The sequence below is a fragment of the Canis lupus genome, chromosome 2 (genome assembly GCF_003254725.2).
Source record: "Canis lupus dingo isolate Sandy chromosome 2, ASM325472v2, whole genome shotgun sequence".
In the NCBI taxonomy this organism is placed as follows: Eukaryota; Metazoa; Chordata; class Mammalia; order Carnivora; family Canidae; genus Canis; species Canis lupus.
In genome coordinates this window covers 13,581,812-13,596,444 of record NC_064244.1, presented here as the reverse complement: position 1 = coordinate 13,596,444, position 14,633 = coordinate 13,581,812, and the positions used below count along the sequence as shown (strand labels likewise).

The 14,633-nt window shown below is 33.7% G+C and overlaps 1 protein-coding gene across 8 annotated transcripts in view; it reads left to right on the top strand.

Annotated features, from left to right (window-relative positions):
* Window positions 1-14,633, top strand: part of ZEB1 (zinc finger E-box binding homeobox 1) — a 181,462-nt gene that overhangs the window by 64,496 nt on the left and 102,333 nt on the right. For 4 of the 8 annotated variants that reach the window (XM_025464059.2, XM_025464058.2, XM_049100152.1 and 1 more), the window contains one exon: window positions 551-618. The exons of the other annotated variants lie outside the window; for them this stretch is intronic. In XM_025464059.2, coding sequence (XP_025319844.1) covers window positions 609-618 — 10 coding nt within the window. In that variant the 5' untranslated portion in view covers window positions 551-608. The remainder of the gene's footprint in view (window positions 1-550; window positions 619-14,633) is intronic. 8 annotated transcript variants of the gene reach the window in all.

The window sequence follows — 14,633 nt, the reverse complement described above, 5'->3', positions numbered from 1 at the left end:
TGCCTAATTCAGGATGTAATGAATTTATACCATTTTTGAAGTTAGAATGAAGAGAAATTTGAGGGATGATTCACAAAAAAGCGGTCATTCCCAAAAGCAGAAAACAGTAAGACAACTTAGGACACTACCTATATATTTTTTAAAGATTTTATTATTTGAGAGAGAGAGAGAAAGAGAGCGTGCACATATAAGCCGGGGAAGAGGAAGAGGGAGAACAGACTCCCATCTGAGTAGGGAGCCCAGTTCGGGCTCAATCCCAGGACCCCAGGATCATGACCTGAGCCGAGGCAGATGCCTAACCAAATGAGCCACCCTTATTTTTTATTTAAATTTAATATTTAATTTTAATATTTAATTTTTAATAATATTTAATAAGTAAATATTTAATAATTTAATTTTTCTTAAAGATTCTAAAATACATAATATAAAGCTCATTATAGAAAATGGTGTTGATTTCTGAAATAGATTACAGTTTTGATTCCCTTCCCTCCCTTTGGGAATTCTCAAAGTGATTATTTATCACTTATGCTCTTTTGCTTTGCTTTTGTAGAACCTAACCTTTCAAGAGAACCAGATTTGGTTTTTCATCCAAGAAGAACAGTTTGTATATGCTACCCAGTAAGCCATTTATGTTACTTTCTGTAGGTAATTGTAACAAATAAAAGTTGTATTTTTACTTTTAATTCATCAAATTATTTTATGTTTAAAATAGAAAAGCTTAATTTTTTCTTAGGAACATTTACAAATATTTAGAAATAGTTTTTCTTTAATTTGAGGTAGAGCAATTTTAAATATTCTATGCTTTCAAAGAAATTGATAAAATTAATTCACCTACTCAGTTCATTAAATCACTAGTACAAGTTTGGTTTACATGGCAGCTTAAAAATAATCCAACATCTGAACATAGATGAGTAGAAGTTTACTTAACAGTCAATTTCATATCAATTTCATTAACATAGATTATGGTTTAAAATAGAAGTTTCAAAAAAAATAGAAGTTTCAAATAAACCAAAATAATTAAAAGTAGCCTCTGCATGCCTACATGCATGGCTTATATCTTTCTGTGTATAAACAATTTAGCATTTAACTCTTTTCAGTTCATGTGTCAAAACTCTTTAACAGTTTCACTGTTTATACTGCAGTACATAGACTTTGAAACTGCCACAACTGCTTTTCATATTCTTGTTTAGGAAATAAATTTATTCCATCAGTCATCAAACATATAGAAAATTATGAGAATAGAGTGGTAGATAAAATAAATTCCCTGCACTCCTAGAAACTATAGCTTGCTAAAGATGTGTGATGGAGTGGTATGAAGAAGATAGGATTCTAACCTAATCTGGGGGTCAGAGAAGACTTCTTTGCCAAAATGAAATTTTAACTGAACCTGAAGCATTCTTAGGGGTTGTCAAACAAAATGGGAAGGCAGAATAAGCATACGTGAAAGCCCTGAAGGAAGAAATAAGACACAATGAAGAGAAAATACTTAGGAGAGAGGGAAAGGATCTTTAAAGTATCTTTAAAATCATTATCAGATATTTGGCCTTTGGGCTTTAGCTTAAGAACAGTGGGAAGACATTGAACATTGTATTTTATTTTTCCTAGAATTTTTAATGAAAGCATAATAATACAGTAGAAAAGTGAGCATATCATAAGTATATTGCTCCATGAATTCTCACAAGGTGAATACTCCTATGTGACCATCACCCAGATGAGGAAACAGAACAGCATCAGCCCCTAAAAGTTCCCTGTCCTTTTTCCTTCCAGTGAGTTTTGCTACCCCACCCACAAGGACACCTCTCACCTGACTTCTTACTACATAGATAGTATTGCCTATATTGTACTTTATATAAACGGGGCCTTACAGTATATGCTCATTTCAGAGGAGTGAAAGAAGTCAGACACAATATTCTGATTTTGAGATTTGCCCATATTACTGATAATGGTTGCTGATTAGTCTTGTGGCTATATGCCTCATATCAATGTACCGTGAGACTTGCCACATCTGCCCCATGAAGGATAGAAAGATGTGAAGTCAGCAAGTTTCACAGTAAGTCCAGGGGAGAGATAATGGGGTTTGAGCTGGTGTGGTGACAGTAAGGATGAAGAGAAGTGGGCACATTAGAGAGAGATTTAGGAGTAAGAATTTTTAGCGCATGCAGATTAATTAAATGAGCTGAGGAATACAGAGACACCAGGATGACTCATGGGTTTCTGACTTGAGCAGGAGTGGGTGGTGGTACCCTTTAAGTCCAAACACTGGAGAGGAATGGATTGTATGAGTTTTAGTGGTAGAAGGGGATAATGAGGTTAGCATCCATATATTTGAGGTATGAACCATTGCACAGGTCTGCTTTGTACAGCTAAAGACCTGTTTATTAACTGAATGAATGCATGACTTGACATTCATTAATAACGGCGCTAACAAAGAACTCTTATACTTGGGGAAAGTTGTAAATCTTATCTTCTCACTATCTCTTGTTTTACAAATTTCATAAGGTACGGTTTCTAATGTTTGTAGGCATGGTTTTGTCCTATCATATTTTTTTCCATATATCTGTATGTATAGTTATATTTCCCCTACTGTACTGCTAACAACATGCATGTGAAGTCATATCTTCCCATACATATGATATAAAAGGCATTGTAATGCCTCCGTACTTTAAAAATTGTGCTTCTATCATTATAATCTTGAATTAGTGTACAATAGCCACACTTTAAAGTGAGTTTATTCATATGGAATGATTGGCAACATTTAAAGTGACTGCAATAAATATTCATTAAATTTTGGTAGAGGAAAGGAGTGATAAAAATGAGGTGAAACCTGAAGCCTAAGCACAAGACTAAGTAGGGAGCTGCAGAGAATCTTAGATGTCAGGAAGCAGAATGAAAGCTCCTGGTTTTAGAGGGATGAGATACTAAAGGGGCTAGATGGGAATTATGAAGTAGGAACTCTGCGTACTTTGCAGTGCTGCCTGGGACTGATGCCCTTGGGAAATTTTATGGGAAGAGGAATACTGGATATAGCACTGAATTAATAAGCAAATGCTTAGCACATAGTGGAATACTTAATAGACTTGGCAGTTTACACCACTAAGTTATGATTTAGTGTTCTATTTAGCCCACAAAATTTGAACTAAAAGCATTTTATCATGTCCATGGAAAACACCAGTAAGCAATCATGATCATAATTTTCAGTTTATGGGATTTTCCCTAGCTTTAGGATCTGTCACTGTTTATTCTGTGTTTTCAAAATTAAATACTCCCATTTCACTTCATGGAGTTGGGTTTTTGATTTTTTTTTTTTTTTGGTTTGGTTTCAAATTTTTGCCAAATCAACATTTATATAGGGAAATCAAACCAGTACTTTTTAAAGCCATTGGAGTTGATTAATTTATTCAATATACATTTATGAAAAATATCCCATATTTGTAATAGCTTTATAGCCTAGGATAATGATGCAAAAGAAGTATTTCTGCCTTTTGTTACTGGCACAATAGTTGGGAGACTAAACATACAAAAACAGTGTGATAATGCAAATTATTATTGGATTAACTGAATAGTGTTGTAAAACCAGTGCATTCAGGGGAAAAAAAGTTATGCTATCAGAGAAGAAATGATGGAGGTGGTAGAATTTAATTTTGGTCCCAGTGGATAAGTAGAATTTGAGTATGTGTGGCAAGAGCATTGCAGGCAAGGGTGCCATCATGAGAAAAGTACAGAAATAAATATGGCATATATTGGGCACAGTGAGAAACTGGCCAGACTGCAGCAGAGACACAGACTGTGTGTGGAGAGACAAAAACGTTTCATTAAGACCATGTTGTAAGAAGCTTTGAGTTACTCAAACATCCACCAGCAATAAGAGTGTGGATTGTTGTGTTGATTTTTAGATTATATATAGTATAATTTTACTTGTCATTATGTGGTAATTCCTTAGATTTTTATCTTTTTAGAAACTTCATTTAAGGTTACCTGCTGGGGTAAAGTGATTGAAGAATCTTCACCTAAGATCTGTGGATTAGTTTCAGGGAGTCTGGATTTCTCTAAAATTAAGGCAGAAGTTTGGATATATCTCTTTTCTGGAGGAAGAGTCCATTACCTTTATCAGAGTCTTAAAGGATCTGACAAGCCAAAAGCAGTTAATAAAACAGCTTTTGCTCTCCTGACTTAAAATATTTTTAATCTAATTCCTTTCTATATAAATAATCGTAATATAGGAAAAATAGGAGAATTAAAACATATTAAATGTTATTGGACATTTTTCTTTCACGATTTACAGGTACAGTAATTAAGAGTTAAATAGTATCAATTTGGATTCATTATGTCATCAGAGATTGTGGCTATATTCTAAGTTTTGTAGCTTTCAGTAAAAGAACTACTAACTTGATTTTTTAGATACAAGCATATTTCTGAGCATGCTACTTCAAGTAGAAATTTCTTCCCATTTTTGGAAAAAATATATATCTCCTTTCTATAGAATATAAAGCATTTTAAATAAATGTCCAACTTTAATCCTGAGATGTGACTCACCTGGGTCATGTCTAATCCTTTATACAGCAGTTTAAAGCAAGAGTCAACAAATTATAGCCCATGGGCCAAATCTAGTCTTCAGCTTCTTTTTATATGGCCCACAACTTAAGAATTATTTTTACATTTTAAAATAATAAAATAAAGGATGGTAAGTGATTAGGATTGAAGATTGAAAAAGAAGCATACTTAAGAGAGACAGTTTAGCCCTCAAAGCCTAAAATGTTTACTTTTTAGCTTTCTTGCCAATCCTTGGTTTAAAAGTAGTTTATTTTTTATGCTCTTCCAAATACATATGTTATGCTACAAGAGGATACATTGCTTGTGGATGTTTTAGGAGTTGGGCATATATTTGTAGAGTTCTAGCAGAGTTGATTAGGTAAGATAATCATAGCAGGGTATTCAGCTTTTTAAATTCTGCAGTGAAAGTATATGGACAAAATGTGGACTTAGTGACCCATTTCAAAGGACTATGTGAATATAAAAGTAGATTTTGTTCTTCACAAATACATAGTGCAGCAACCACAATACAGATCCTCATTGATAAATATTAAAATATGATCTTCACCTTACCCTAAAAATATAATCTTTACTTTTGAAGATACCATTTACATAAAGCAAGTATATTGTATAAAGGAAAAAGACAACATACATTTAACTGATAACTTGTTGGGCAGGGCAGTTGCTATAAAGTGTATTATTCATTGGTTTATTCATTAAACTTACCTTTGAAACTGTTAAATATATTTTTGACTTTTTAATTATTAATATATGAGATACTGTGATTCCAACTTTTAGATAAATATTGAAATATTCTTATTAATGGACAACAATTAGGGCAATTCTGACTTCTCTCTCCTGCATTATTATTTTTTCCTTCACCACCAGATCTTTTTCACCAACATAGAAAAGTATTGGATTTTTTCATCCGTCTTATAAAAAGTTCTTGTTTCCACTTCTCCCTCTGTGTACTCCCCTATGTCTTTCTATTTACAACCAATCTATTTGATAGAATTGTCTGTGCTCTAAATTCATTTTCTGTGACCCTTGCCATGGCACCAAAACTGCCCCCGTTACTGACCCCTGTGCTGGTCACTTCCCTATCCTCGTCTTACTTGACCTACCTGGCAGCAGCACCAAGCACTTTATTTATTTATAAGGCTTTCAGTTACTCCACTCTCCAAATTTCTCCTTCTCTGGCTAATACTCTAAATCTCTTTTGCTGATTCCTTCTTACTTTCCAATCTCTACCTTGGTAGTGCTCCAACATTTGGAATTTGGGCCTCTTTTTTCCCCCCATATTTACTCCCTTGATGACCCCATCCAATACCGTGGCTTTAGATGACCATCCATTTGCTGATGAGCAGAAGTCATTTAGCTTTCTCAAAATATAATGTAGTGAACTGAATTCACCAGAACTCCCCCACCCCCAGGTTTTCCCCTCTCAGTAAATAGCTGCATCCTTTTGATCAACCTTGGTGTCATCCTTGATTCCTAGCTTTCTTTTACCCCATGCCTAATAATTCCCCATATCTCTGTCTTTTCTCTCGTCTGTGCCCTTAATATATACTTAAAATTTAGTACTCATCACCATTCCCACAGCTATCTCTGTGATCCAAGTCATCTTCACATTTTGCCTGTGTTCTTATAAAAAGCTTCCTGTGATTGGTCTTCATGCTGTTCCTACTCATGATTTTCTTCAATCAGTTTTTAATACAGCAGGTAGAGTTAGTATATTAAAATATAAGTCATGTCACTTCCTGATGAAAACCCTGCACTGACTTTTCATCTCTATGAAAACAAGAGCCAGAGTCCAAGAAATGGCCTCCCAAGGTCTATCCCCTGGGCCCCTGTTACTCCTAGACTTTCAACTACTTTTTCCCCCCAACTAACTGTGCTCTGGTTGTACTGACCTCTTTGCTGGTCTTGGGATCAGGCAAGTTCTTGCTTTAGAAGATTCACACTGGCTCTTCTCTCTACCTGTAACGCTTTTCCCTATTACCTGTACAGCTCAGTCTCTTAATCACAATGGGATTTTTATTCAAGCCAATTTAGTCTTTCCTTAGCCACTCAATCTAAAATTTTATAATTCCCCTAAACCACTATAATTCTCCTTCCTCCTATATGTTTCTTTTCTTGTAAGCCTTATTGCCATCTCCCATCCCATATTTTACTTCCTTTTCCTGTTTATTTTCTTCTATCTTCCACTAGAATGAAAGGGAAGGATTTTGTTTGCTTTGTTCACTATTCTATTCTCAGCACATAGATGTATAGTGCTTGGCTCATGTTTTTCACTCAGTATTCGTTGAATGAATGAATGCAGTTGAAAATTGACAACACAAAAAATTTAAAAATAACTCAGGGATTTTGAGAGCCCTTGGATCATTTAATAAGTGTTCAAACATTTCAGTAGATAGCATGCATGAAACTAAGGTGTTAGAATATGTATAAATTGATATTATAACATAATTAAGTTTCTTCTTTGAACAAATCCTTGGTTTTGATTATTTGCTTATCCAATTTATTTTTTGAGCAATCCAGAGGGATCTTATATGCAGGGTTGGGGGGGGCAGGGGAAGAGGGAGAGAGAGAATCTTAAGCAGGCTCCAATGCCCAGCACGAAGCCTGACATGGGGCTCGATCTCATGACTCTGAGATGGTGACCTGAGCTTAAATCAAGAGTTGGACGCTTAACCAACAAGCCACTTGGGCATCCCTTACTTGTCCAATTTTATAAATGTAGAATGCTGAAAAAATAATTACTATTTGAAATTAAATATTACAATTTGAGTATGGTACAATGTGGATATTTATAAAAAATCTTTTTGTCATTAAAAGTATCGGTCATTTAGCGCAGTATGTCTTCCTTTCTTAGTTTTTAAGACTTTGAAATAATTTAGATTTGTAGAAGAGTTGCAAAAATAGTAAAAAGACTGTACTCTTCAGGACCCTTGTTTTATGTTTTATAAGTTTGCAAGCTTCCAAAAGCATAAGATGAATACTAATTAAGCCTGCCAGTGTAGTTTTTGTAAGGTTATTCCTTTTTAAAATAACCATTATAAACCACCAGATAGCTACGGTTTTCAAATGTTCATATTTTCTGTCTTGACTGCATGTGTGACTATTTTAAATAATTATAGTCATAATACGTATTTCATTTTTATTTTTTTTTCATTTTGATTCTTAAATATGACATCCATTTTCCATGTTTCATTGTAGTCTCCATTTTTATCTTTTAAAATGACTGATAATAGACCATATTGCTGATGTTTATTATTAATAAACTGTTCTCCTTTTGGAGGTTGCCATCCAGCATGGTGGCAGTAAGAATGGAAAAGAAAGCATAAATGCAAGTGGTAAGATTCGTTTCCTGGTAAATGTTGGATAAAGAGGAAGTAAAATAAATATTTGTACAAGATTGCTCCAAAGTATCCTGAGTAGCTAAGGAATATTGATCCTAAGAAAAGAATAGAGGATCAGAAAGAATTCTGTGAGTGGAAAGAGAGGTATTCTTGAAATGATATGTTTAGTACTACTGACCTAAGTGTCAGAAAAGTTTGATTAATCATGTGGGACCCTGGATAGCCATTCACTTCTTGAACTTTCAGTTTTGTCATCTGCAAAATAAGTATTGGACTACTAGAGGATTTCTGAAGGCTCTTCCAACTTTAGGACAATTGCTGTGTCTTGTGTTTTATTTGAACTTCATTCCTGTTTCTTCTCACTGTTTTCTAGTGACCTTTCAAGAAAGCTTCGGTTTATAATGAAAAGACCATGAAATGCTCAATCCTGAGTCTATTGGAGATTAAACATCCCTTAATACTGAAACACTTGACTTGACACAGGAAGTGCAGAGCTGCTGTTTCATTTTATCTTTCTCAGCCAGAACTTCTCATAGATCAGAATTTAGAACAAGGAAGATTGGATTAAGGCCAGACTTGGAAAAGGCACTCTGGAATTTTCTTTAAAACATACTTTGAGGGTTCTTAAACTGTTATTAGCTACCAGAAATCCCAATAACTTATTCAGAAAAAAAATTGACTGTAATTCAATTACATATTGACTAATGTAGTCAACTATAATGTCATGTAAATATGTATGTAAAATAAACATAATAAGTGTAATCTAGGGGAGCAGTATCCTATAGCAGAAAGATTATAGATTTTGGAATTAGTTTGGGTTCAAATATCACTCTTTTTACTGTATTGTGTCTCTTTAGACAGGTTGAAATGAAAAAGTAACAGTCATTGTTAGTATGTGTACTTAGTTAACACTTTTTCAAAATCTTACCTGTATGAAACACTTACTCTATATTTTTATCCTGTAATTAGGATCATATGTGTGTGTGAGACCTTAGGATTTCTACCATTCAATTTCTTGGCAGCTTTAAATGATTTGTCAAAACTAAAGAATTATTTTAAAAATTCTTATCCTACAGTTTCAGCACAGTTAGGTCTCAGATGGGATAATGCTTCTTTTTAAAGAAATGTTTGTTTCCTTATAAATGCCCATCTTGTACTGTTCTTGTAAGGACACTTGTTAGATTGAGACCATCATTCAATAAAATCACCGGAAGTATACTTTTAGGGGATTGGGTCATATAATGCAGAATGTTTTGTGATAGGAATCAGGAAGGCTTGTTTCCTTTTCTTTATAGATTATTGGTTATATTTTATAATGTTATACAGAGTGTTGCCATACCACATACAAATTATTATTTCTGGTGCCAGAGCCAGAAGAATTGCCCTAGGATTTAACTAGAGGAAGTTTCTTGTGGTTCTCAGTGGCCTCTTCCAGGAACTTTGGGCATCTAAAGAAAGGGGGATGTGCTTCACTGGCTTGATACATACTTTTTAAAGGAAGCCCAGAAAGTTCTTTATTCAAACATGTGGAGGAAGAAAGAGTAGTAAGTGAGGGAACAAGGTTCATACAGACATATCATGAGCTTCAAAACGAAGAAAAGATGGATGAAAATGATTTTTTGGTTTATCAAGAAAGATGTTAATCAGGAAGGCAAAATAGGAAAAGATGAAAAATTAAAAGGAAATTTTTTAAAGTCCCTAATACTTGGAATATATATTACATGAGCATAAAGGTTATTTATCTTCAAGAGAAAAGACAAGTTGAATACTAAAGAAGCATAGAGATGCAAATATTACTAATGCCAATGGTATACTATCAGAGTACCTATTATATGCTGGAAGTGATGAAACTGTCATAAGTTAGCTATGTTTTGAGACCAGATTTCTTTAAGAAACAGGCATATGGTTTTCTCTTATGTTGCATTCCTTTTATGCTGCATTTTGTACCTGGTGTGAGGTCAGTAGGTGTTGTGCACTCATGATTTCTCAATTCCTAAGATTTATTATACAGTGTTACTTACAGCATTTTTGGTGGTTCTTTTTAATCTGTTGTTGACCAAGAAATTATATTCAATCATAATTTCTCTCTCATATGTTTGATTATATTATTACTAAAAAGAGTAGATATAATATATTTATAAAATTGATTCTGTGTTTCTTCTAAGCTGCAATTAAACTATTCATTTGGTCTAGGGACCCTTTATAAATAAAAAAATACATGAAATTTAGATCATTTAATTTCAAATACCTTGTGATACATTTTGAAGACATACTAAGCCACTGGTTCTTAAACTTTAGATGCACCTGGATCACCTAGAGAACTTGTTTAAATGAAGGTTCATGGACCTTTCCCCCATTTTTTCTGATTTAGTAGATCTAGGCAGGGGCCCCAGAATTTCCAAGAAATTTCTAACAAGTTCCCAGATGGAACCGATGCTATTGTTCCAAGGACCATAGTTTGAAAGCCACTACACTTAATAACTGCGTAACTTTACTTGACCCCACCTCAACCAATTAAAAATTAATAATGTTTGAATTACATGTGTTAAAGCTTGTTTTGTGACTCTTTTTTACTGGGTTCTAGCAATAGAGTCAAAAAATGACCTTGTTCCAGGTAAACTAATTTCTTCTGCCATTTAAACACGGAAATCAAATCGTTCCTTTGTTTAGAGAAGAGTTATTTGTGTAAAATCTGGATGACTTTCTCTATTCTCTTGCATTTAAAAATTCTTGCATTTCTGAAACAAATATGAAAAAGTTCTTCAAAAGTAATTCTTCATATTAGTAATCTAGCTAGATCTGACAAAGTAAGACAAAGAGTATCTTACAGAATCTTGTTTATACTACTTCCTTTAAAATATAGCTGATATTTATGTATTGATGATTGTTTATTAGTATATTTTTTTATATTTGCTTTTATAAAGTTTATCTAAATAGCTACAAAAATATTTGAAATCTAGATACTTCTTGATATCTCTTAGGTTTTGCTTTAAATAAAAACGTGATGCTAATAATATGGTAAAAATCATGTTTTTGTAGAAATCCTATATTATTTTCTGAAATGATAACAACTTTTAAAATAGATGGAGGAAATATGGAAGGCACATTGCTACTGAAAATTCACATAGTGTTAAAGGGATAAACTCTGTAAGCATTGAGTATGAACAGACTGGCCTATATTTATTAAATACCTATTTAAATTATAAAAGATTCAATACATTATCCTTCTGGCATTTAAAAGTAAATCACATTCTTTTTAAGGGCAGGAATAGTGTGTTTGAAATACTTTATGTGATTGCAATTATATTTGAAGAGTGTATGTTAATAAAATCAATCATTGCTTTCCTAATTAAAAATCAGTCCCTTTTCTACAACCTTTTTATTTTTAACTCTTTTTTTTTTATTTTTAACTCTTAAAGTTTGTTTCATTATAGTGATTCCCCTTGTTTCAGAAACATAAATGATTATTTATTTGTTAATAAATTTCAGGCTTCTGTTTATCTGTCTTTATACATTTTTTACTTTCCTATATATAGCACTTAGCCTGTGCAAGCAAGTATTAATTTACTTTAAAAAAATTAAAAGTGAAATTCAACCTCCTACTTGAGAGGATTTGTTTTTACCTTTGTAGAAAAAAAAATGTATTTGGTCATGTTTTAAGTTTACTTTGTGCTCACTTTCATGTATCACTTTGTTTGCATTTTGTGTTTGTATAGTTTTCTAGCAAGTTGATCTTTTTGTGGATTTATTACATACTATTCTTGTCCTGTAAGGACCAGGTTACAATTAAAATAACTCAAAGACCATTGAGAGGTATTGTGCTAAACAGAGGACCTTGCCTTTTATCATGTTCAGACTGCGTCTCTCCTTTTATTAGTCACTCTGAAGATAGTGGCAGTATCAGAGAATGAATATGATCTCAGCCAGAAGCCATGTGGTGGCTAAGAGGTGAAAGCAGATGTGGCTGACTTTAGAGGAAATAAGTCTTCAGCAGAAGACTGGGTGAGGGAGTGAAACAAGTCAAGGTCACATAGGGAAAAGAATAGGGATAGTTTCATGGACAGGTGATTTAAGTGGTCATTCAGGGCCCAACAGCATTTGGTTGAATGCTCTGCTGTAAACCATCTTTAAATTTTTAATAAGCAAACACGGGTCCTCCCAATATTCTCATTTCTCACTGGATCTCCCAAATGATATAGCTGATTGTGCAAATCAGTGAATAACAGAGGAGAAAAAGAAGCAGAGATTTCTTCTGTCTCCTGGTTCTTCATTCCTTTTCCCAGTATAGCCAGAATGGGAATTATTTTTAAAAGTATGACTTACAGGCAATGAAATATTATAGAAAATTAGCCTAATTTGAAAGTGATAATATATTTACTCACATCTGTACTTGATTCACTTCCCAAAGAATTGGGTAAGGGGAAGTAAGAGCTTTTAAATTTTTTTTAATAAAAATATCAAAGGTTTGGATCAAACTTCAATAGAGACTTTACCAAGTAAGTATACAGTATATATAGTTTGAGAAGTAAAAACAATGGGAACTGCAGGATTTTATTCCTGAGTGAACCTACTACGTGTTTATGCAAACCACAGTGTGTTTTCTTCACCTGCAGAGCCTGAGACTTTTTATTCAGTGCAGTGCTTTATTGTTTGGTGATTATGTCTAATATTGTTACTGTATCTGACATGGTCATTGTTCCTTGCCTTCACAATGTTTGAAAAATATATTTTTAAAAAGTTTTGGAAATTAAAATTTAGAAATTCAAAATCCCAAACAGTTTTTAAGTAGTTTATAAGAAGCCTTGTCTGTTTCTTTCTTTTATTTGATAGTTACATAGTATTCATCTATTGTTCCTATCACACCAAGACAACTTTTCCAGATTCTTCCTTGCTTAAGCTGAATTTCATTTACTGAATAACAAAGCTAAAACAAAACTAAACTTTTTTTACATTATTTCATGTGAGAGTTCTTTTACTCTAATAACATGAAATATGGGTGGGGGAGAGGATTGCCTAAATTCATAAGAATCTTTGAAAATTTAAGTAAGCCAGGATAAGATTCTCTGCTATATGTAATCCTACTTTACAGATCTCAGCCAGAATTCATTATATTTAAACAGCATGAAATAGGAGACTCTACTCCTTTTAAAAGCAAAATTGTAAAAAAGATAGGAGTGTGGAAAAATAACAACACTACTTGTTTCTCTGCTAATTTAGTGAAAGTACATGCCCACTTTTCTGTAAGACTCTTTCTTACATAATTTTAAGGACTTATTGGCTTGATTTTAGTTCTCCTTGGCTTCAGTCCAAAATATTTTAACCAGCTGGGTTTATAAAGTATTCCAAAAAGCTATCGGGAAGCATCAGGCTGAAGGTTTAAGCAGGAATAATGTCAGTCTAGTAAGGGTGTTGGAAGTTTTCTACATCCTAAAAGTAGAACTAACAGAGAGAACCCTAAACCCATGATTTACTCTGCAATTTATCCTGTTGTAGGAAGAAATGATTAAAGAGTCATATAGTTAACAATTTTTAAAAGCCATAGATTCTAAGTTATGGATAAGAATGATTTTATTGCACTTCTTTTTATCCAGAGTTGTACAATTATATAGAAAATAAACTACATTAGAAGCATTAGTTCTGCATCTAGTTTTGCATGGTATTGTATAAGTTAATAGCTATAAATATAAAGTTAAATATATCTGTTCATCAGAAACCTAAAGCTTACATACTGTCAACGCAGCCCTTTAGAAGATATGTAAGCAACTGAACAAACAGCGGAAGTTAGAGAATATATTGATAAACTACTGCATTTTTGGCTTCACAGATAATAAACCTTTGTTTCTGCTAGAATAGTCCAGCAAAAAATGCATCTTTTTCTTTAGCCTAAAGAAGCTTTACAGAGGAAATAGGATTTTAGTTATGTGGATGGTGGGATAAATTGCTTTCAACAAGTTGCAATTAAAAAAGGAAGGGAATGTGTGATTACAGATACAGTGGCAAGGAAGCACCAACTTTAGGAATCTGTGGCCATAGACTTGCGGTGGTGTGGAACTAGAAAGCAAAACCTATTGGGCTAAAGAGCTGAACATATTTGTCAAAAGAGAGAAAAGGGACAAACATAAAAGAGATGAGGAGAAAGCTGATGCAGAGCGAAGCTGATGTGCCCAGTTGTTCACTACTAGGCATTTTTTCCAGAGTAAAAAGTTTGAAAGAGACAAAATACAGTCTCTTATTAAGGCTACCTATAAAACTTTGATTCTGTTAAAAATATAGAGATGGGGGATGCCTGGGTGACTCAGTGGTTGAGTGCCCTTGGCTCAGGTCGTGATCCTGGGGTCCTGGGATCAAGTCCTGCAGCAGGCTCCTCAGAGGGAGCCTGCTTCTTCATCTGCTTGTGTCTCTGCCTCTCTCTCTCTGTCTCTCATGAATAAATGGATAAAAACCTAAAAAAAAAAAAACAAGAATACAGAGATGGTTCATACTTTTAATATTGAGAGTTGGCTACAGTTTAATTTTGTAGATTGAATATTTTTATAATTTTATGGGAATTAAAGTAAACTTGGTGTTCATAAACATAAAAAGATAAAATGTCTTAGTCTCTGTGCTAGTGTGTGTCTCCAGCTGCCCCTAAAACTGCTCTTTTGGTTGTCTGCTTTTGCACAGAGACACTTCCATTGTCACATGCTCCTCCATGCTGTTTCTGGGCAAAGCCCTGTCCCCTCCCAAACTTCCTTTCTCTCT